General features: G+C 47.0%; 1 protein-coding gene across 4 annotated transcripts in view; it reads left to right on the top strand.

The window, feature by feature from the left end:
• LOC121273355 (RNA-binding motif, single-stranded-interacting protein 2-like) overlaps window positions 1-24,742 on the top strand; it is a 228,835-nt gene that overhangs the window by 120,876 nt on the left and 83,217 nt on the right. For 3 of the 4 annotated variants that reach the window (XM_041180531.1, XM_041180534.1, XM_041180533.1), the window contains exon 2: window positions 7,292-7,458. In XM_041180531.1, coding sequence (XP_041036465.1) covers window positions 7,292-7,458 — 167 coding nt within the window. The remainder of the gene's footprint in view (window positions 1-7,291; window positions 7,459-24,742) is intronic. The other variant, XM_041180532.1, reaches the window with a different exon arrangement.

Below are 24,742 nucleotides of genomic sequence, written 5' to 3' on the forward strand. Positions count from 1 at the left end.
TTCAAGCTAGGAGTTAGCATTGAAGATATTGGCTTAATGCATTCACATGACATTTCTCTGTTCATTATCTTAACTAAGATGTTATCAGCACTATTAAAGTAGCAGACAGAGAACTGTCATATACACCCATTGGTGTATATGACAATCATTGGTGGCTGTGCCTTCAGCTTCCAATGCTCTGGCATTCTCTTTCTAAACCTCTCCGTCTCTCTGTCTTTCTCTCTTTTATAATATTTGTCCCTCAATCAATTGAAAATACAGATAATCTGGTCACTATAACTTTACTATTTGTGAGAGCTTGCTGTGCTTAAACTGGCTGCCACGCACCCTATGTTACAACAGTGACCTCACTTCAAAAAAGCACTTAATTGTAGAGTGTTTTGGGGCTCCTGAGGATATGAATGGTGCTATATAAATGTGAAGCTTTCTTTCTTTAAGATGTTCGTTAAAGCATAGCTATAGCCATTTAGTAGTACAGAACTTAGAACACATCTAAGCTTTTCGTCTTGGACACATCAGGACACTGCCAAGAATACCGATATCGGGGGAAAACAACAATTTATACTGTATGTGCTGATCGGTTGGCAAGTGGTGTTGCCATGTAGCACTGATGGTGACTGACAGTTAACTGCCAAGCACTGTTTGAAATTTAAACCAGGCAGCTTGACCCTGATTGGTCAAGGCATTACCCCGAGGAATGAGTCAGCGGATGGCTGTCACTTATTTTGTTGAGTTGAAACAAGTGCAATGTTGCACTCTCTTTTCATGTAGTATAAATTGTTGTTTTCCCCCTTATATTGGTATTCTTGCGAGTGTCCTGATGAGTGCAAGGCAAAAAGCTTAGACATGTCTCCTTATTCAGCAATAAGACATACCTCTTTGACCAAGCTCTTGGTCACCAGTGCTATTATTTCTTTATGTAGCTCCGTGATGAATTTTGACCGATAACACTCCCTGAAAAGTGCCTTGGGATGTTTGGATGTTTTACTACGTTAAAGGCGCTATATAAATGCAAGTTGTTGTTGTTCTCCAATATTGCCAATGGACAGTAAGTTGCCACCGAAGCACTGATGAGGATAAGGGACCGCAGGATAGTGCCGTGGGTTTAGCACACTTAACTTTGCACCTCCAGAAAATGAGGCTCCACCCAGCCTAGACTAATAGCGAGAGCTTTTCCCATCTCACCCAGCCCCAGATGATCAATTTTTAAAAGCGTTGGGACTGTTGCAACCAAGTTCCTGGTGTGGTTAGGTTCATTCTTCAGACTGAGCCTTTAGCTGCCTCATCCTGCAGTACAAGAGGATGTTAAAGACCCCCATGGAGACGTTGAAAGAAGCTCAGGCAACCATTTTGTGCAAAGCAAGATCCCACAGCTTCCTGGCCAACTTTCCCCCTTCAAACCAACACCACCGGAGAGGCAGATTAACTGGGTTTCCTGCATCTTTGGGGGTTATTGTGCTTTGAGCAAAATGGTGGCTCGCCTAATAACAGCCACTGCAGCTCAATATAATGCATCGTGTGAAATATTTTGAGCCGCTTTGACACGATAAAGTGTTAAATCACTGAAAGTGGCTCTGTTACAAATTTGATTGTCGTAATTGAGCGACTGATCTTGAAATATCGCCTCGTTCTGGAATGTTACGTCACCTAGTGTGTGCATAAAACCTGAACCCTTGACTAGGCCCAAACCAGGCAACAATGAGACAATTACCCCCACCCCTGCCTCCAGTGAGTTGTACATCCAGACTTTTCCAACACCTCTGATGGACCTCCGCTCTTGTACTTACACTCACAAAGCCCAGGCCAGTTACTTGAGCTGATCCTCATGGGTTTTGCTCACTTCAGAGAAGCGCCATGCTCTGCACTCAACCATAGCTATTCAGCTCCATAGCAAATTATTTGTGGCATTTTGATCTGCTAACTTTCTCCTTTGATCCTCCAACTGGCCCACTGCCTCTTGTTGGGCTACGGTTTCTGAAACACCAGGAAGCCCGCCGATTTTGGTCCCACCTCCCCTTGTGGCTCGGTGTCAAATTTGGACTCATGACATTCCAGTGAAGCGCCTTGAGGTGTTTTGCTGAGTTGAGGGCGCTACATAAATGCAAGTTGTTGCCCTTGCGGATATCTCATTAAAGTGGCCATTGCTCACAACTGCGATCAGGCTGTTTGACCTTAGCGGCAGTATCACAGCTGCCTGCCCTAGATATGAACACACACATGCACGTGTGATCAAGACTGGAAACTCTGGCTGATTTTTGTAACCTGCTTATACTGCTGCCTGGACTGAGATTGGTGAGTAAACAGAGGAGCATTTGGACTGTTTAATGTTACACTGGGTGGCCTTTTGCCCATGAACTACCACTGGAGCTCTTGGGAGATGCAAAGCACTGGTTCAGCCTCAACTGAAGCGATGTGTCCAATTCTGGGCACTGCACTTAAGAGGGATGTGAAGGTTTTAGAGAGGGCGCAGAAAATATTCACAAGAATGGTTCTGGGAATGAGGAACTTCAGTTACATGTGACCCTGTTAGGGTTGGACCACCTCAGAATTGTCCTGGAGCCTCCTGGAATTAAAGATTGCTTTGCTGGAAACTGCTGTGAGCAAAACCTGGTGTTGAGAGATGGAGCATAAGCCTCTTTGAACACTTTCCTGTATCTCTGCAAATCTTCCCTCTCAAGGTAATGATCTAATTCCCTTTTGAAAGCCATAATTGAACCTGTCCCCATTACTGTCAGAGGCACTACTTTCCAGATCCTAACCACTCATTGTGTGAAATAATTTTTCCTCATGTCACCATTACTTCTCTTGCCAATCACCTTAAATCTGTGTCCTTCTGGTTCTCAACCCTTCCCCCAGTGGGAACAGTTTCTCCCTATTTACCCTGCCAAGACCCCTCATGATTTTGAATACCTCTATCAAATCTCCTCTCAACCTTCTCTGCTCCAAGAAAAACAGTCCCAGCTTCTCCAATCTATCCACGGAACTGAAGTTCCTCATGCCTGGAACCATTCTCGTGAATCTTTCCTGTACCCTCTCTAAAGCTGAGGCTGAACTCCAGTGGCGGCTCAGTGGGCAAAAAGCAAGCCAGTGTAACATTAAACAATGCAGTCCAAACGGTTCTCCATTAACTCACCGATCTCAGTCCAGCAGCAGAATAAGTAGGTTACAAAAATCAGGTTTCTTAGTTGTAAATATATTCCAGATGTTGGGGGCAATGGGGAATAAAAGGCTGTTTGACTGGGTGGGGTGGTTGGAGGTGGGAGGTCAGGTTTTGAGACCTCCAGGAATGCATCCAACCAGAGTTGGCAACCCTGCGAGGGATCCCAAGCAAAGGTACAGTTTGACTGGGCAATGATACTAAATAACTAGCAACTTAATCTGGTGTCTGATCCACCACTTCCAGTCGTGAAAAGAGTTATCACAGTAGTGAAGAGCAGAATAGTTGAACAAGTGATAAGAGACGGAGGACATAAGTATATGACATTGAATGGTTATAAAAATCTTAACCCTGATCTTGTTTCAGTACGTGGTGTTATTTACCAAAAAGCCAGGTGGCGAAGGATAGAACTAGAGCCAATCTTTACACAGTATTAGCATTTATTTGCAGAGATACACATTACAAATAGGCACTTCCTCAGCCAATATCCAGTTTCAGTCTGTTCCAATTTATAGGATTGCATGTGAATACCCAGTTAATGTCCACCACCTGCATACAATTAATATACAATTAAACATGGACCGTGTGGCAACTTCTCTCCCTTTAGTTGCAGTGAGTCTTGCCCTTTAGCTGCGTAATACTTTCAGCAGTTGTGTAGTAGATGCCCTTTCAGTTAACCTGCACAGGTCCCCCTTGCACCATCCTTGTGTACAACAGTGTCCACCACATCCCATGTATTCCTGCCCCTGTCTTCATGGTACAAGGGAACCTCGCTCACCACCAGTGTAGAGTTGCAGGAATGCGACTCACAACTCTCCAGTGTATACTGCCTCCATCCACACCCATTGATGTCCCTTAAGTTGAGAGTGCTGCTAAGGAGGGTGGAGTGGGGAGGGTCGGTGAGAGGAAAATAAGGCAGGGTTCCCAATCTGGATTAGTGCCCACTGCTGGAAATGCCATGTGTGCAGACATCAGGCATTAGGTAGCAAACAGTCACTTAGTAGTACAGGACCTGAGTCTTGCTGAAAAGAGAGACATGTTACTGAAGCTTTTCATCTTGCACTCTTCAGGACAAATGCAAGAATGCCAAATTTCAAAGGATCACAACAATTTATACTACAAGTTATGCAATAATTTATAAATTGTTGTGATTGCTTATAATTTAGCTATACTACAAGTTATGCAACAATTTATAAATCATTGTGATCCTTTGAAATTTGGCATTCTTGAGTTTGTCCTGATGAGTGCAACGTGTCCCTCTTTTCAGCAATATTAGGTAGCATGCTTTTTTGATACTTAATAAAGTCAACTTGCCTGCTGACACTAACTGTCTGGACCTCCTCCACGCAATGAGGTCCCATTTGAGCGTGGTGCTGAAGCATGGCCTACATCCATGGAAGAATGTTGCATGATAAGCCAGCGAGTGAAGGGAGCCATTGGGGCAGGCGGGAAGGAGGACCCCTCCATCTCGGTTGTCATATCCAAATATTTCATGATCTGGAAACGGGTTCAAATCCTGCACGGAATGAGTTGCTCCCATCACGTGATCCCGTGATGCGTGAGCAAGGGAAACCGAAAGCATGACACAGTTAACACGTTAAGCTTAAAAGTCTTGCAGCCCTTACACTCCTCTTTCCTGGAGCATTTGGCAGAGCACTGAAGGACAGCCAGCAGTACACAGGCTCGACTTCATTTCGAGGACGGAGGCAAGCCCCTGTTTATGGGCAATTAATTATTAACCAAGAACATGCTTATACCTTGAAGCCGTGGGATCTTGGGATCCCCCTCCCCTATCCGGTTCAATGCTCTGTACAATCCAGAATGTGAAAGGTAGTGTGTTCTCCATTGTTTAGAGTCTTTGTTCAGTGTACACAGGAAATCCACTCTGCAGGAGACCTCTGGCACCTTGGTTGGAACCTGACACAGGCAGCCATGAGACGACAGCTGACACTCATTGTCAAGGCCTGTGCCACTAGAATGAGCCTCTTCTGAGGTGCCAGAGAGCAAAACCATTCTTCAGCATAAGTCATTGCCTTTAAAAGATGAAAGCCTTGCATTTATATTGCACTTTTCACAACCACAGCATGGCACAAATTATGAACAAAGTAACTTTTGAAGTGTAGCCACGGCAGTAATGTCGGAGACACAGCAGCCAGTTTGCGCACAGCAAGCTCCCATGAGCAGCAGTGTGATAAATGACTAGATCATCTCTTTTTGGTGAAAGGAAAACAGAAAATGCTGGAAATCCTCAGCAGGTCTGGCAGCATCTGTGGAGAGAGAAACAGAGTTAACGTTCCCGGTCACGAGCTTGATTAGTTAACTTTGTTTCTGGCCCCAGACACATGCTGCCTGAGTATTTCCAATTTTTATTTCAAATTTCCAGCGTTTGCAAAATTTTGCCTTTGTGACTGTTTTTAGTGATGTTGGTCGAGGGATCACTATTGACTGGGAGAATTTCTCAAAATAGTGCCAGGTGATCTTTTAGGTCTACCTGAAAGAGACAGGGTCTTGGTTTAATATTTCATCTGAGAGACAGCACCCCCTCACTTTTGTACTGGGAGCATCAGCCTAGATTTTGTGTTTGAGTGAGTCTCTGGAGTGGGGCTTGAACCCACAACCTTTTGATGCAGAGGTGGGCATGTCACCTACTGAGCCACAGCTGACATTGCATGAGAAGAGGGAAGAATGGTTTGAGTGGCGGTGGGGGCCTTGAGTTTCTGGTGCTTTAAAGCTAATCATTTGAGACAGTTTGTGGGGAAGGAACCTCAAAAAGGACTTTCATTAATTAAAGTTTAATTGACCTGACAGAGGTCTTTAAGATTATGAAGGGGTTTGGTCAGATAGAACTGTGTGGAGTCCAAAATTTGGGGCAATAAGTATAAGATAATCTTACGAACATACATACGAACGTACGAGTTAGGAGCAGGAGTAGGCCATTCGGCCCTTCAAACCTGCTCTGCCATTCAATAAAATCATGGCTGATCCAACTGTAACCTCTCGCCTACCCCCCGATAACCTTTCACCTCTTTGTTTGTCAAGAATCTATTCAGCTCTGACTTGAAAATATTCAAAGGCTCTGCTTCAACCACCTTTTCAGGAAGAGCGTTCCAAAGACTCGCCACCCTCTGAGAGAAAACATTTCTCCTCATCTCTGTCCTAAATGGGTGACCCTTTATTTTTAAACAGTGACCTCTAGTTCTAGATTCTCCCACAAGAGGAAACATCCTCTCCACATCCCCCCTGTCAAGACCCCTCAGGATCTTATATGTTTCAATCAAGTCACCTCTTACTCTTCTAAACTCCAGCGGATACACCTCGTGCTCCTTTTCCAGGGGTGCCTGGCCGCAAACATAGCCATGGAAGAGAGGCAGTCAGTCTCTCTCTTCACTCTTTTGAGATTAACCAATAAATGGGTGGGCAAATTAACAAATCAAATCAAAGTGACAGCCTCTTAAAGGGGCACTGTAACAAAGGCAAATCTTAAAGGAAACTTATAAAATCAAATTAAAATGTGGTTTCGGGGGCTAATGATGCACTCCAGCTGCTGCGGTGCCCACCCAGGCCTCAATCATGCCAGTGGACACCGCGTGCTCCCTCTCCAAGGGCACCTTGCCACGAATGCTGCCATGGGAGAGGGGCAGTCAGTCTCTCTTTATAAATGCTCTAGGCACTTAATTAAACAATGCCCATTCACCTGTATATCTTAACAATATAATTAATCATTAATAATCATCAAACACTCTTGGTCCCAAACCCTGAGGTGAAATGTTAGCTCGGGTCTCCAATCTTGGTGTCAGATTACACGTCACCTTCTGTCAATTTAAGGTGACTGACACCCTAGCTTTGCCACTACTTTGATATTTGTGAGCTTGTCGCTTTGGAACATCACTTTCAAAAGTTCCACCTCTTGTCCCACTTCACCTCACACATATGAGAGAAGCCTCACGTGGAATTCACCCACTGAGGTTGCCACCTCAGCCTGTGCTATCTGCCCTCCCCCTGCCAGGGAACAGGGAGTGTTCAAAGGCAGCGCGCCACCTAAGCGTTAAAGTTGACAGACTTTTTGCGGGGGCTTTCTTTTTACTAACTCCCCTGACCTATAACTGGTAATCGAATCAGATTTTGTTTTCTCAGCAGCCCTATGCCCCAACTGCCCAGCAGATGGCTCCACCCAGTCCCAGCACCAACAGCAGCAGTAACAGTAGCAGCGTTGGAGGGGAGCAACTGAGTAAAACCAACCTGTACATCCGTGGGCTCCACCCTGGCACGACCGACCAGGACCTTGTCATGCTCTGCCAACCGTAAGTACTATGTGTGATTTAAATGATCTTATGGGGCTGGAGGAGAACTGGATAACTCTTTTGAGGCAATGAAGGAAATTTGTTGTGATTGTTGGAGACTTATTGAACACCCTGTTTGCTGACAGTAATGCTAATAGACCGAATAAATCACTTATGGTGTTGCAATATTCAAATCCCTGACCAATGACACCGTCAGCTAAACACTTGATTAAAGATAAAGGCAAAACAATGCGGATGCTGGAAATCTGAAACAAACACAAAAATTGCTGGAAAAACTCAGCGGCTCTGACAGCATCTGTGGGGAGAAAGACAGAGTTAACGTTTCAGAGTGAAGAAGAGTCACACGGACTCAAAACGTTAACTCTGTCTTTCTCTCCACAGAGGCTGTCAGACCTGCTGAGTTTTTCCAGCATTTTATGCTTTTGTACTTGATTACAGGTCCAATTTGACTCTGATTATCCACTTGCCTCTGTCACTAAACAGTGTGCTGTCTTAGCAGCCGGAGCTGTGGGTTCACAATATGAGACCTTCGTATAGTATTGAGGGTGTTTAAAGGGGCGGTTGACAAACAGATGATTCGGGGGCTTTCAAGGAGATGCTGCCAGTTCTGGTAACACATGGCCTCGGAAGGGGAAATGTCGAGACGTTATCAAGCCAATGCCGCTTTGTTTTGTCTTGCACCTGGCTGCTCAGTGTCGCAGCAACACAATAACGTGTTTCAGTAGCAGCGTTTGCATCGAAAAATGCGCCAAGGCGGGTTACGGCAATGCAAGATCCAATAAAGGAGCAGAGTTGTGGGGCCAGAGGTGTGTGGTACATGCATGCAATGCAACACGCGGAGATTGCGGTATCAGTCTTTATCGCAGAGCGTTCGACTGACTTGTCCTTTGAGGTTCATATTGATTCTCCTGCCTGGCCCCCTCAAATTCAACAAGGCTAATGGCGAGGTCAGCATTTCGCACTGTTGCAACCTGATTGAGTAGAATGGGCCGATATTCTCTGGTGTTTGGAAGAATGCAAGGTTATCGCATTGAAATTCAAGAGCGAGATTGACCAATTTCTGGGAACTAAGCGAATCAAAGGACAGTGCAGGAAGGTGTTAGCTGACGGTAAAAACCAGCCATGATATCATTGAATGGCTGAGATGCCTTGAAGGGCAAACAGGCCCTACTCCTGCCCCTATTTAATATGTTCCTAAAATAAATGGAATGATTGTGGGGTTAATCGTAATTGTTTATTTCTGCTTCTCCAGTTTTCCTTCTGTGTTTTTTGGGGGTGACATTTGTTGCTGGTTAAAGCGAGGGCTGTCAGTGATGGGGAGTGCAACCTCTCAGGTTTCCAGTGCCCATGCACATCAAGCACTTCCAGGCCTGGCAAAGCACAGCCAGTCGGGGAGGGAAGCTCTCTCCCCACAGCTGTGGCCAGTTAAGAGCATTGGAGGCATGTGTGCAGTGAGTGGTACACGTGATAAAACAAGGTGGCCCGACCTGAATTTACGCAAAAACAAAATCAAGGTTAAATCGTTCTGAATGCAAACTCTCTTCCAAACATGTTTGGAGACCGGTTGGTTCCAAAGTCAGGCCTCCCAGTCTGAAGAGGCGCATGAAAGCGGGGGGGAGGGTTGCCAACTCTCCAGGTTTTTCCTGGAGTTGTTGGGAATTAAGGATTCACCTCCTGGACTCTGCTGCAAGCAAAACCCAGAATGATCATCGCAGCCTTCAAAGAACTGTGTGGGATTGCTTGACTTTCATTGAACACGTTTTGTTAATCAGCTATAAAAATAGCAGAGCTGCGGACTAAAGGCTGCTCAACTGGGAGGGGCTGTTGAAAACCTCCAAAAACATGTGATGAAACCTCCAGGACTACGGTCAACCTGAGTTGGCAACACAAGGCTCCGACAAGGGCAAAGGCGGAGTAAAATTTCCAGTGGAGGGAGGAGCTGGGTTCAAGGCCTATTTAGGCCCTCCCCCCCAATACACTTTTGAGATCCTCTCTTTATTACGTTTGCTGCAATTTATGCAATTGGGATTTAGTGTATGTCGACTTGAAAACTGCAGGCAATCATTCATTGGCACCACCTTATGGTGGGTGGGACTTTAATATTCATGAGGTGAGACATGAGGGAAGCGGGCACAAAAGGCGCCTAAAAATGTGGCTGCCCTTGAGGGGTCCTTTGAGGGAAGGCTTCAGGAGGAGAGTTCCAGGATGTCAGAAGTCGATGGCTTGATGGCCCCTCAGACCTTTAACAATGAGGGTGTTGCCCTTGGAAGGTGGCTGAGCTGTCTGCACACGTCAAGCTATGCTGCATAACTGGGAGTGCATTACACAGGGAGGCGCCTTCTTCCTCATGAGTAATCGACCACAGTTTCTGGGATGGGCTAGCAAGGCCAATTAAATGACAAAGTCACAGATTCTGATCTACGAGTGACAAGTTAAAGCCCAGGCGGCTTCAAGCCAGAGCAGCTTGCATTTTGTAGGTGCGATTTAAGTTCGAAATTTTGTGCTGTGTCAACTGTGGATGATGTAAACAATAGCCCCTTTCGCCCCTATGCCTCATTATCCTTACCACAGGATGCACCCTGAATATTCTTTCTCCAAGTTAATCCTTCTGCTCATCAAACTGAGGGATAGCCATGACGCAGGATGGCGCACTCTTCCTACTAGCTGAACGCAGGCCCAGCATCAAGCCCTTCCAAGTCCGGGGTGGTTTGGGTGGGGGGGGGGTGGTGGGGTTAAATCGTTTCAAGCTCCTCCTTCCATCTACCTGATCAGAGTGGGCTGTTACAGAGTTGGAAACAAGGCATCTTCTCCTGCAAGACTGCTCCTTTAGCCTCAGGACCAGATCAGCTCCAGGGCAATCCGCTGAAGCAATAACTCCCCGTCTCCCCACTCCCTGACAGTGAGCAAATTGCTGCACCTTGCCCGCTCCCACACAAGGCCCAAGCGCCCTTGGGCATAAGGTGACCCTGACCATCATTGAAAGGCCCTGCTTTTAATGTGTAGAACTGTGCAGTTGCGCATAGGCCTCATTTGTTATGAAACCTAAGGCAAAATACTGCAGGCGCTGGAAATCTGAAATGTAAACCAGAAATGCTGGAAGCTTATGAGGAAGTGTCTCTCCCAAAGGTTAGCCTGTTGATCTGTTTGACTGCTATGTATTTCCAAATGATTCTTATTTCAGGATTTTTGACATTCATGTCCTTTCCTCCTGTCCTTCAGCAGGTCAGGCAGCATCTCTGAAGAGAGAAATAAAGCTAACATTCCAGGTTGATGACTTCTTGCCAGAGCTGGAAGATGTCACAGATGTAACAACTTATGCACCAGCATTGTATTCGTCATTTAACCTCTCTTCCTCACACCTTTTCATTGACCTCCCCTCCCCGCTTCCCCTGCCTCCATACTCCTTTTTAAAGGTTTTACATCTCTTAACTTAACCCGGTTCTGACCTGAAACATTAACTCTGTTCGTCTCTCCATAGATGCTGCCAGACTTGCTGCGTTTTTCCAGCATTTTCTGTTTATATCCCTGAGGCATGTGTAGGCTTTTTTGTGTAAAGTAAAATCTATATAACATTAAAAACCTTGTATGAGGTGCCACATTTCCTGTCCAAAAAAATGTGGTGCTTCCTTTGCCGAGGTTTCTGGTCACAGTTTTGTATCAGCATTTACCACATCTTCCTGCCAATGCCAGGTGGATACCATTGTATACCGCTGTTCTGGCATTTCTCATTCAGTTTTGCCATGTCAGCTGTCACACTGTAGTTGCAGGCTCTGGCCACTGGTGGAGCCACTTACTGAATCCTCCTTCCCAATTCAGTCGCCATTTTGTACGTCGAAACCTAACTCATGCTCATTGACCTGAACGTGGGCAGTGCCATGGGCAATTTGGTTTTGTACCGCAAGTTAAAGCTCGTTTGACCTTTACTGATCTTCCCCCTCGCTGACCTTTGCTTTGGACAATCTTATACTCCTGAAAGCCAGGTGGTGAGGGATAGAGCTGGAGCCAATCTTTACACACTTTTATACGCATTTATTTACAGAGGTGCATATTGCAAGGATGCCTAGCCCAACATCCACAGTTCCTATATATAGGGACACTAAATACCCACCACCTGCATAATATCCAATTAACAGGCAACATTTCATGATTTTTCAGAATTACCTATTTATTTTTGCACTGTTGTTTACAGCTGCCTGATTGATAGAACAAAGGGACCAATTCTTTCCCTATGCCCTTGAACTGGAAGCTCTCCTCTTTACCATGCTACTTCTGAGAAAGGGGCTCCCCCAAAGGTTAGCCCGTCAAATCGGTTTGACTACCATGTATTTCCAAACTGACTTTCAAGATTTTGGACACCCGCGTTCTTTCCTTCTTGAAGCTCTCGCTACCTTTCCCCCCGACCGTCCAAAGACCAGTCCCTCTAAGCCCAGCATGAGTTGCCTCGTTTTCCCAGAGAAGTGGTCTTGGCAGCCTCTCTGACTCAAGACTGCCAGTTACTGGGCAGGAGTGTGCTGTATAGTGACAGCCGCTGAAGACAGGGCTGAGAAATTGAGCTCAGCCCATGAAGCTGAGCAGCCTTGCAGATAGCAGAAAGAGGAAGTGGTCGCCTCACACTGCCGGGATTTAAAGCCAGGGCCCTGAGGTTAAGGGGTAGCGTTCAAAGCGATTGTGATACCGAGGGAAGTTCATTCATAAACCTTCCTGATAAAGAAGCAGTTTGTGGGCTGTGTGAATTCAGTTCATTAACATTGTTAAATAACTGAGGGCATTGCAGTTAATTTCTTTACACAATTAAACTCTCGCACTGTACATATTAAATCAGTAGCTGTTCACCAAAAAAAAATCGAGTATGCCAGGGCAGTTCCAGTTGCATTATTTTGTTTTAATTGATATTCTGAAACAAGGATGTTTGATCACAGACAGGGAATGATAAAAGAAAGATGGGAGGTAAGGGTCAAGTGAGAGGGACATTCTGGACCCCAATTTTAAGCCCATTTTGGGCAGTTTTTGAGCAGATTGATAGTGAGGTAAGTTGGAAATAGCTCCTAAACGAGGCCCAGGCTGTTTTAAATCCCAGGCTTTTCTTTAAAAATGCTACTGGCCATATCAGGGAGGAACAGGTGGCAGAATTGGCTTTAGAAGCCAACTCCCTGGAGTCTCCCTGCCATCTTTGGGCAGGCTGGCAGTCTTTCTTCCAGGCCTCTGCCACCCTGTGGCAGAGAGTGGCACAAGGTGACTTGTCTTCCCTTATTCCTGAAGACAAGGGTGCCTACCCAGGGTGTCGCTGTAATTGCAGGGCCAGTGGGCATTCGATTTCCCATCTTCTCATGCCAGACGAAAAAAATGGGCAATGCCCTGGCGTTAAACAACGCCCCTCACGCATGTGCAAACATGGAAATTGCCTACCTGGTCACGGGGATGGTATTGCTTCTTGTAGGCCAATGCCAAAAAAAATCCCATCGTAGCCCAAAACTGAATGTTCCAAACCCAATGGGTGGCTAAGCTCACATGGTAGGACATCTTGGTTAGCCACAAATTCTTCCTGGGCAACTGAAGCCTCAGGCATGCCCTTCAGTTGCTGCTACCTGTTTCTGCCATTGGCCAGATGCTGAATGGAGTTGGACTTAACCATCACTGGGAACAAATGTAGGAACAGGAAGAGGCCATTTAGCTCCTTGATCCTGTTCCAGCATTCACTCAGACCATGGCTGATCTGTATCTTAGCTCAATCTACCTGCCTTGGTTCTGTAACCCTTGCCTAACAAAAATCCAACATCTCAGTTTTGAAATTTTCAATTCACCCCAGTCTCAACAGTTTAATGGGGGAGAGAGAGTTCCAGATTTCTACTCCCCTTTGTGTGAAGAAGTGCTTCCTGACATCACCCCCTGAACAGCCGGGCTCGAATATAAGGTCCTGCCTCCTTGTTCTGGACTTCCCCTACCACCCCCAACCAGAGGAAATGTTTCTCTCTATTGACCCTATCGAATCCTTTAAGCATCTTAAACACCTCAATTAGATCACCCTTAATTTTCGATACATATGAGAATACAAGCCTCAACTACACAACCCGGCCTCATCATTTAACCCTTTTAGTTCCAGTATCAGTCTACTGAAACACATTTGAAGTAATCTCTCAACATGTTTGTATTTGATTTTCAATGGCTTGGCCTCTACCTGAGATATTAGGTACAGACAGTTTAACCCTTTTAACCCCACTGTCATTCTGGTGATTCTGTGATGCTCTCCCTCCAAGGCCAATATACCCTTCCTGAGTTGCGGTGCCAAGAACTGAGCACAGGAAACAAATGTGGTTTCAGTACAAGGAAGGCTGAAAGGCTTCTGGTGCCAAATGTATGTAGGCCGCCTTCCTGTTGTCGTCTGCTCAGTACCAGTTGGTTCTGTGGGTGAATGGACTGGTCAGGAACTGAAACTGGGCTGGGGAAAAAATAAACTGAAAAAGGTCTTCATGTTTTCCTGTTGAGGTTTTGCTTGTCCTGCTCCATTAAGGCCTCGAGCATTTGTGCAAAAAGAGGAAAATGGCAGAAACCATGCTAGGAAGGCAAATGGTATGTTGGTCTTTATTGCAAGAGGATTTGAGTACAGGAGTAAAGAAGTCTTGGTGCCGTCCCATAGAGCCTTGGCGAGACTACACCTAGAGTAGTGTGTACAATTTTGGTCTCCTTACCTAAGGAAAGATATACTGGCCATAGAGGGAGTGCCACAAAGGTTCATCAGACTGATCCCTGGGATGACAGGATTGTCCTCTGAGGAGAGATTGAGGACACTGGGCCTGTAATCTCTCGAGTTTAGAGAACTGAGAGGCGATCTCATTGAAGCATACAAAATTCTTACTCAGGTCACCAAGGTGGATGCAGGAAGGATGTTTCCCCTGGTTGGGGTGAGTCTAGAACCAGGGCACACAGTCTCAGAATATGAGGTAGGCCATTTAGGACTGAGATGAGGAGGAATTTCTTCACTCACAGGGTGGTGGATCTTTGGAATTCTCTACCCCAGAGGGCTTTGGAAGCTCAATCATTGAGTATGTTCAAGACAGAGATCAATAGATTCCTGGATATTAAAAAGATGTCAAGGGATATGGGGATAGTGTGGGAAAATGGCTTTGAGGTAGACGATAAGCCATGATTTAATTGAATGGTGGAGCAGGCTCGAGGGGCTGAATGGCCTACTCCTGCTCCTATTTCCTTTGCCTATCAGTCTCTGGGGTGACCTCATTGAGGTTTACAAGATGAATGAAGGATTCTTGTCAGGAAAATAGAGAGAAACTCATTTCCTCTGGTGGTGGGGGGAGCCGAGAACAAGAGGGCAGAACCTTAAAATTCGAGCCAGGCTGTTCAGGGGTGATGTCAGGAAGCACTTCTTCACACAAAGGAGAGAGGGAATCTGGAAATCTCTCCCTCACCCAAAAAAGCTGTTGAGGCTGAGGGTCAATTGAAAATTTCAAAACTGAGATTGACAGACATTTGTTGGGTAAGGGTATTGAGGGGTATGGAACCAAGGTGGATAGAGGGTGTTAAGATACACATCAGCCCGATCCCATTGGTTGGAACAAGTTCGAGGGGCTGAATGTTCTGCTGCTGTTCCTGTGTTCCCAACTATAAAAGCTGATCGTCAGAAGATGGGCAAGTAAACCCTTTCATAGCGCAGAACAATAAGGAGCAGAGCAGTTGTATGTTAACTGTGACCTAATTTTGACTGTTAAAGGATTTAAGGCCTGTGAACATACTTAGGAAAGGAATTCATAGTTCAAGAAGCACGTCAGTTCCTTGGCGAGGGTGCAGAGGAGATTTGCAGAATGACACCAGGGATGAGGTCAATATGGAGAGAAGGGAGAAACTGGGGCTGTTCTCACAGAATCACAGAATTGTTACAGCACAGGAGACCATTCGGCCCGTCGTGTCTGCACCAGCTCCTCGAATGAGCACTTCATCTAGTACCATTCCCCCACCTTCTCCCCGTAACCCTGCACCTTCTTCCTTTTCAGATAACAGTCTAATTCCCTTTTGAATACGTCAGGGAAAAGCTTCAGGGAGATTTAATGGAGGTGTTCAAAATCTTGAAGGATTTTGATAGGGTAAATAAGAAAAAAACTGTTTCCATTGGCAGGAGAATTGGAAACCAGAGGACATAGATTTAAGGCATTGGAAAAAGGACCAGAAGGGAGATTGAGGAGAATTTCTTTGACAGGCTGTCAGAAAGGCTGGATGAAGCTGATTCAATAGTAACTTTCAAAAACAAATTTGCGACATACATGAAAAGGAAAAATTTTCAGGGCTATGAGAGGAGTGGGACTAATTGGATAGCTCTTTCAAAGAGCCGGCACAGACACAATGGGCCGAATAGCCTCCTGTGCTAGATTCTTTGCTTCTATGAAAAAGCTGGAATAAAGTGAAATGGTTCTGGATGATTCATCCAAATCACTTTGAGGTAGGAAGTCATGAGAAGGCAAAAGAAGTGGGTAAAATGGCTCTCAAATGGAATGGGATGCAGTGAATGTGGAGAGTAGAAAGAGGCAAGAAACAAATGGAAGACAGAACTAAGGTCTGAAGTTAATGTTCAGCCCAGAAGGCTGCAGAATGCCATAGAGAACAATGAGAGGCTGCTCCTGAAGCTAAGTTGGAACCGTGCCAGTAAGGCCAAAGACCAAGATGTTTGAGTGGCGATGGGAGACGGTTTGGAAGTGGTGAGCCACAGGGGAGGTCAGGGTCACGCTTGAGGACAAAACAGAAATGTTTGGCAAACCGATTGCCCAATCTTTGCCAGATGGAGACCGCACAGAGAGCAGTCAATACAGGACACAAGGTCAGAGGAAGAGCACGTCTATTAACGTTTTGGGCAAAAGGACCATTTTCGGGAGAGAAGGATTATGCTGCTAGGGTAAGGTGAACTAGGGTGGGAGTAGGCTCCTGTGGAGCGCAGGCCAGTGGGTCCAAGTGACCTGTTTCTGTGCTGAGAAATTCTATGCAAAATAAACCCTCGTAGCAGCCAGTTTAAAAAGAAGCAGGTGGCCCAGGTACCTCTCTCAGTCAGCGAAACGATAACAAACACAGAGTAGACTGAAACCACATCAGCTTGTATTTATATAGCACCATTAATCGTAATGTGAAACATCCTTCACAGAGACATAAGGGAACAACATCGACACTGAGTCTAAGAAACTGGTGACCAAAGCCTTGGTCAAATAGGTGGCTCTTAAAGAGGGTCTTAAAGAAGGAGGGAGGGAGAGGGTGAGAAGTTGAAGGAGGGAAGTGAAGTGTGTGGAACCTATGGTGACTGATGGTACAGCTGCCATGTTGGAAAAATGCAAGGAAAAAATGTTTCTTTTATTTGTTCATGCAATGTGGGCTTTGCTGACTAGGCCAGCATTTATTGTCCATCCCTAGTTGCCCTTGAGAAGGTGGTGGTGAGCTGCCTTCTTGAACCGCTGCAGTCCATGTGGTGTAGGTACACCCACAGTGCTGTTAGGAAGGGAGTTCCAGGATTTTGACCCAGCGACAGTGAAGGAATGGTGATATATTTCCAAGTCAGGATGGTGAGTGACTTAGAGGGGAACTCCAGGTAGTGGTGTTCCCATGTGTCTGTTGCCCTTGTCCTTGTAGGTGATAGAGGTCACGGGTTTGGAAAATGCTGTTGAAGGAGCCTTGGTGAGTTGCTACAGTGCATCCCGTAGACGGTACACACAGCTGCTACTGTGCGTCGGTGGTGCAGGGAGTGAATGTTGAAGGTGCTGGATGTGGTGCTAATCAAGTGGGCTGCTTTGTCCTGGATGGTGTCAAGCTTCTTGAGTTTTGTGGGAGCTGCACTCATCCAGGCAAGTGGAGAGTATTCCATCGCACCCCTGACTTGTGCCTTGTAGATGGTGGACAGGCTTTGAGTAGTCAGGAGATGAGTTACTCTGCATAGGATTCCCAGTATCTGACCTGCTCTTGTAGCCACAGCATTTAGATGGCTGGTCTCGTTCATTTTCCGGTCAATGGTAACCCCCAGGATGTTGAAACTGGGGGAATTCAGTGGGGATAACACTGCTGAATATCAAGAGGTGATGGTTGGATTCTCTCTTGTTGGAGATGGTCATTGCCTGGCACTTGTGTGGCGTGAATGTTACTTGCCACCTGTCAGCCCACGCCTGGATATTGTCCAGGTCTCGCTGTATTTGAACATGGACTGCTTCAGTATCTGAGGAGTCACGAATGGTGCTGAACATTGTGCAATCATCAGCGAACATCCCCACTTCTGACCTTATGATGGAAGGAAGGTCATTGATGAAGCAGCTGAAGATGGTTGGGCCGAGAACACTACTCTGAGGAACTCCTGCAATGATGTCCTGGAGCTGAGATGACTAACTTCCAACAACAACAACCATCTTCCTTTGTGCTAGGTAGTGGAGAGATCCTTCCCCTGCAACCACCACCCCCCACCCACCGCCCAATCACCGCCCACCCCCATCCCCCCCCAGCTTGATTCCCATTGACTTCAGTTTTGCTAGGGCTCCTTGATGCCGCACTTGGTCAAATGCTGCCTTGATGTCAAGGGCAGTCACTCTCACCTCACCTCGGGAGCTCAGCTCTTTTGTCCATGTTTGAACCAAGGCTGTAATGGGGTCAGGAGCTGAGTGACCCTGGCGGAACCCAAACTGGGCGTTAGTGAGCAGGTTATTGCTAAGCAAGTGTCGCTTGATAGCACTGTCGATGACCCCCTTCCATTACTTTACTGATGATGGAGAGTAGACTGATGGGGCGGTAATTGACCGGGTTGGATTTGTCCTGCTTTTTGTGTACAGGACATACCTGGGCAATTTTCCACATAGCCGGGTAGATGCCAGTCTTGTAGCTGTACTGGAACAGCTTGGCTAGGGGCGTGGAAAGTTCTGGAGCATAAGACTTCAGTACTATTGCTGGAATATTGTCAGGCCCCTTTCCCTTTGCAGTGTCCAGTGCCTTCAGCTGTTTTTTGATATCACGTGGAGTGAATCAAACTGGCTGAAGACTGGCACCTGTGATGCTGGGGACCTCCGGAGGAGGATGAGATGGATCATCCACTCGGTACTTATGGCTGAAGATTGTAGCAAATGCTTCAGCTTTGTCTTTTGCACTGATGTGCTGGGCTCCTCCATCGTTGAGGATGGGGATATTTGTGGAGCCTCCTCCTCCAGTGAGTTGTTTAATTATCCACCACCATTCACGACTGGATGTGGCAGGACTGCAGAGCTTAGATCTGATCCGTTGGTTGTGGGATTGCTTAGCTCTGTCTATCACTTGCTGCTTATGCTATTTGGCATGTAAGTAGTCCTGTGTTATAGCTTCACCAGGTTGACACCTCATTTTTAGGTTTACCTGGTGCTGCTCCTGGCATGCCCTCCTGCGTTCTTCATTGAATCAGGGTTAATCCCCCTTGGCTTGATGGTAATGGTAGAGTGGGGGATATGCCAGGCCATGAGGTTACAGATTGTGTTTGAATACAGTTCTGCTGCTGTTGATGGCCCATAGCACTTCTTGGATGCCCAGCCTTGAGTTGCTAGATCTGTTTGAAATCTATCCCATTTAGCACGGTGGTAGTGCTACAAAACACATTGGCGGGTATCCTCAATGTGAAGATGGGACTTTGTCTCCACGACTGTGTGGTGGTCACTCCTACTGATACTGTCATGGACAGATGCATCTGCAGCAGGCAGGTTGGTGAGGATGAGGTCAAGTATATTTTTCCCTCTTGTTGGTTCCCTCACCACCTGCCGCAGACCCAGTCTAGCAGCTATGTCCTTTAGGACTCGGCCAGCTCGGTCAGTAGTGGTGCTACCGAGCCACTCTTGGTGATGGACATTGAAGTCCCCCACCCAGAGTACATTCTGCACCCTTGCCACCCTCAGTGCTTCCTGCAAGTGGTGTTCAACATGGAGGAACACTGATTCATCAGCTGAGGGAGGGCAGTACGTGGTAGTCAGTAGGAGGTTTCCTTGCCCATGTTTGATTTGATGCCATGAGACTTCATGGGGTCCTGAGTTAATGCTGAGGACTCCCAGGGCAACTCCCTCCTGACTGTATATCACTGTGCTGCCACCTTTGCTGGGACTGTCCTGCTGATGGGGCAGGACATACCCAGGGATGGTCACGATGGTGCTTGGAACATTATCTGTAAGGTATGATTCCATGAAGATGATTGTGTCAGGTTGTTGCTTGACTAGTCTATGAGACAGCTCTTTTTGGCACAAGCCCCCAGATGTTGGTAAGAAGGACTTTGCAGTGCCGACAGGGCTGAGATTGCCGTTGTCCTTTCCGGTGCCTAGGCTGATGCCGGGTGGTCCGCCTGGTTTCATTCCTTTTAGACTCCGTAGTGATACAAGGGGGGCTTGCTGGGCCATTTCAGAGAGCACTTATGAGTCAAGCACATTGCTGTGGGTCTGGAGTCACATGTAGGTCAGACCAGGTAAGGACAGCAGATTTCCTTCCCTAAAGGGCATGATTGAACCAGATGGGTTTTTTCAACAATCCACAATGGTTTTGTGGTCACCATTAGACTATCTTTTAAGTCCACATTTATTAATTGAATTTAAATTGCTGCCATGGTGGGATTTGAACCCATGTCCCCAGAGCAATAGCCTGGGCCTCTGGATGACTAATCCACTGGCCAGTGGGCCCAGGTATTGACAACTAAAGATAGCAGAAAGAGATAGATAAAAGATTCAGGCTTACTATTGAGTTGAATGTTGCTTAAGACAAGGGGATTGGTAATTTTTTCAGCATCTGTGTTCAGTAGCATCAGCTTGGAACCTGCGTTCCTAGTGTTTTGGACTGTTCCTCAGGAGGCGTTGCAGTGCTGCTCTTTGAAACCCTCTGCACAGGATCACTTCTGAAAATCAGCACAGAGTGAGGTTTAGAAACTGAGATCTTCCTGTCCCTCATGACTTGGGTCCTGATAGTTGTGGCTTTCCCCAGCTGAGCCATTGGGCAGCCTTGCAGTCCTTCCTGTCTTCAGCAGGGCACCATGCCCGATCAGCATGTCTTTTCCTGCCTGATGGGCGACTGCCAGGACTGACAGCGTGACCGGAGACAATCCATCACATTCAAGAGATGAACAGATTGAATGACTTTGCTAAATACGCCAAGGTCATTTTGATTATTATAATCCCCCGACAGGAACTGAAACTCACCAGAGTTCTGAGCATCTGGGATGATTTTGAATTGGGACAATAATTCTTGACTCTTCCCCCAGCCCCAGCATCAGGTAACTGTCATTTACCTCACTCTATACCTCTCACAGTGCTGTCCCATGCCGGTGTGACGGTGATATAGAGACTGTATCCCGGTGTGATGGTGATATAGAGACTGTACCCCAGTGTGACGGTAATATAGAGACCGTACCCCAGTGTTTTGGGGATATAGAGACCGTATCCCGGTGTGATGGTGATATAGAGACCATACCCCGGTGTGATGGTGACATAGAGACTGTACCCCAGTGTGACGGTGATATAAAGACCGTATTCCGGTGTGACGGTGATATAAAGACCGTATCCCGGTGTGACGGTGATATAGAGACTGTACCCCAGTGTGACAGTGATATAAAGACAGTATTCCGGTGTGATGGTGATATAGAGACGGTATCTCGGTGTGATGGTGTTATAGACACCCTGTCCCGGTGTGACGGTGATATAGAGATCATACCCCGGTGTGACTGTGATATAGAGACCCTATCCCAGTGTGACGGTGATATAGAGACCGTACCCGGGTGTGATGGTGATATAGAGACCGTACCCCAGTGTGACTGTGATATAGAGACTGTGTCCCAGTATGTCGGTGATATAGAGACCGTACCCCGGTGTGATGGTGACATAGAGACCATATCCCGGTGTGACGGTGATATACAGACCGTATCCCGGTGTGACGGTGATATACAGACCGTATCCCGGTGTGACGGTGATATAAAGACCATACCCTGGTGTGACGGTGATATAGAGACCGTACCCCGGTTTGACGGTGATATAGAGACCGTACCCCGGTGTGACGATGATATAGAGACCATATCCCGGTGTGACGGTGATATAAAGACCGTATCCCGGTGTGAAGGTGATATAGAAACTACCCCAGTGTGACGGTGTTATAGAGACTGTACCCCGGTGTGACGGTGATATAGAGACCGTACCCCAGTGTGACGGTGATATAGAGACCATATCCCGGTGTGACAGTGATATAGAAACCGTACCCCAGTGTGACTGTGATATAGAGACTGTATCCCAGTATGTCGGTGATATAGAGACCGTACCCCAGTGTGACGGTGATATAGAGACCGTATCCCGGTGTGACGGTGACATAGAGACCGTACCCGGGTGTGATGGTGATATAGAGACCGTATCCCGGTGTGACGGTGATGTAGAGACTGTACCCCAGTGTGACGGTGATATAGAGACCGTATCCCGGTGTGACGGTGATATAAAGACCGTATCCCGGTGTGATGGTGATATAGAGACTGTACCCCAGTGTGACGGTGATATAGAGACCGTACCCCAGTATGTCGGTGATATAGAGACTGTACCCCGGTGTGACGGTGATATAGAGACCATATCCCGGTGTGACGGTGATATAGAGACCGTACCCCAGTGTGACGGTGATATAGAGACCGAATCTTGGTGTGATGGTGATATAGAGACCGTACCCCAGTGTGACGGTGATATAGAGACTGTATCCCAGTATTTTGGTGATATAGAGACTGTACCCCGGTGTGATGGTGATATAGAAACCATACCCCAGTGTGACAATGTTATAGAGACCGTACCCCGTTGTGACGGTGATATAGAGACCATACCCCAGTGTGACGGTGATGTAGAGACCGTACCCCGGTGTGACAGTGATATAGAGAATGTATCCTGGTGTGATGGTGATATAGAGACCGTATCCCAGTGTGATGGTGATATAGAGATCATATCGCGTTGTGATGGTGATATAGAGACCGTACCCCAGTGTGACGATGATATAGAGACTGTAACCCGGTGTGACGGTGATATACAGACCGTATCTCGGTGTGACGGTGATATAGAGACTGTATCCCTGTGTGACAGTGATATAGAGACCGTATCCCGGTGTGACGGTGATGTAGAGACCATATCCCGGTGTGACGGTGCTCTTGAGACCGTATCCCTGTGTGACGGTGATATAGAGACCGTATCCCTGTGTGACGGTGATATAGAGACCGTACCCCGGTGTGACAGTGATATAGAGAACGTATCCTGGTGTGATGGTGATATAGAGACCGTATCCCGGTGTGACGGTGATATAGAGACCGTATCCCTGTGTGACGGTGATATAGAGACCGTACCCCGGTGTGACAATGTTATAGAGGCCGTACCCCGGTGTGACGGTGATATAGAGACCGTACCCCAGTGTGACGGTGATGTAGAGACCGTACCCCGGTGTGACAGTGATATAGAGAACGTATCCTGGTGTGATGGTGATATAGAGATCATATCTCGGTGTGACAATGTTATAGAGGCCGTACCCCGGTGTGACGGTGACGTAGAGACCGTACCCCGGTGTGACAGTGATATAGAGAACGTATCCTGGTGTGATGGTGATATAGAGACCGTATCCCGGTGTGATGGTGATATAGGGATCGTATCTCGGTGTGACAGTGATATAGAGACCGTATCCCGGTGTGACGGTGATATAGAGACCGTATCCCTGTGTGACGGTGATATAGAGACCGTACCCCAGTGTGACAATGTTATAGAGGCCGTACCCCGGTGTGACGGTGATATAGAGACCGTACCCCAGTGTGACGGTGATGTAGAGACCGTACCCCGGTGTGACAGTGATATAGAGAACGTATCCTGGTGTGATGGTGATATAGAGACCGTATCCCAGTGTGATGGTGATATAGAGATCATATCTCGGTGTGACAGTGATATAGAGACCGTATCCCGGTGTGACGGTGATATAGAGACCGTATCCCGGTGTGATGGTGATATAGAGATCGTATCTCGGTGTGACAGTGATATAGAGACCGTATCCCGGTGTGACAGTGATATAGAGACCGTACCCGAGTGTGACGGTGATATAGAGACCACATCCCGGTATGTCAGTGATATAGATACCGTACCCCGGTGTGATGGTGATATAGAGACCGTACCCCAGTGTGACGATGATATAGAGACCGTACCCCGGTGTGACGGTGATATACAGACCGTATCTCGGTGTGACGGTGATGTAGAGACTGTATCCCTGTGTGATGGTGATATAGAGACCGTACACCAGTGTGACGGTGATATAGAGACCGTACCCCGGTGTGACGGTGATATAGAGACCGTATCTCGGTGTGACGGTGATATAGAGACCGTACCCGGGTGTGATGGTGATATAGAGACCGTATCCCGGTGTGACGGTGATATAGAGACTGTACCCCAGTGTGACGGTGATATAGAGACCGTATCCCGGTGTGACGGTGATATAAAGACCGTATCCCGGTGTGACGGTGATATAGAGACTGTACCCCAGTGTGACGGTGATATAGAGACCGTATCCCGGTGTGACGGTGATATAAAGACCGTATCCCGGTGTGATGGTGATATAGAGACCGTACCCCAGTGTGACGGTGATATAGAGACCGTATCCCAGTGTGACGGTGATATAAAGACCGTATCCCGGTGTGACGGTGATATAGAGACTGTACCCCAGTGTGACGGTGATATAGAGACTGTATCCCGGTGTGACGGTGATATAAAGACCGTATCCCGGTGTGACGGTGATATAGAGACCGTACCCCAGTGTGACGGTGATATAGAGACCGTACCCCAGTGTGACGGGGATATAGAGACCGTATCCCGGTGTGATGGTGATATAGAGACCGTATCTCTGTGTGACAGTGATATAGACACCCTGTCCCAGTGTGACGGTGATATAGAGACCATACCCCGGTGTGACGGTGAAATAGAGACCGTACACCAGTGTGACGGTGATATAGAGACCATACCCCGGTGTGACGGTGAAATAGAGACCGTACACCAGTGTGACGGTGATATAGAGACCGTACCCCGGTGTGACGGTGATATAGAGACCATATCCCGGTGTGACGGTGATATAGAGACCCGACCCCGGTGTGACGGTGATATAGAGACCGTACCCCAGTGTGACGGTGATATAGAGACCGAATCTCGGTGTGATGGTGATATAGAGACCGTATCCCAGTGTGACGGTGATATAGAGTGATATAGAGACTGTACCCCAGTGTGACGGTGATATAGAGACCGTACCCCGGTGTGACGGTGATATAGAGACCATATCC

This window comes from Carcharodon carcharias, chromosome X (assembly GCF_017639515.1).
Source record: "Carcharodon carcharias isolate sCarCar2 chromosome X, sCarCar2.pri, whole genome shotgun sequence".
Lineage (NCBI taxonomy): Eukaryota > Metazoa > Chordata > Chondrichthyes > Lamniformes > Lamnidae > Carcharodon > Carcharodon carcharias.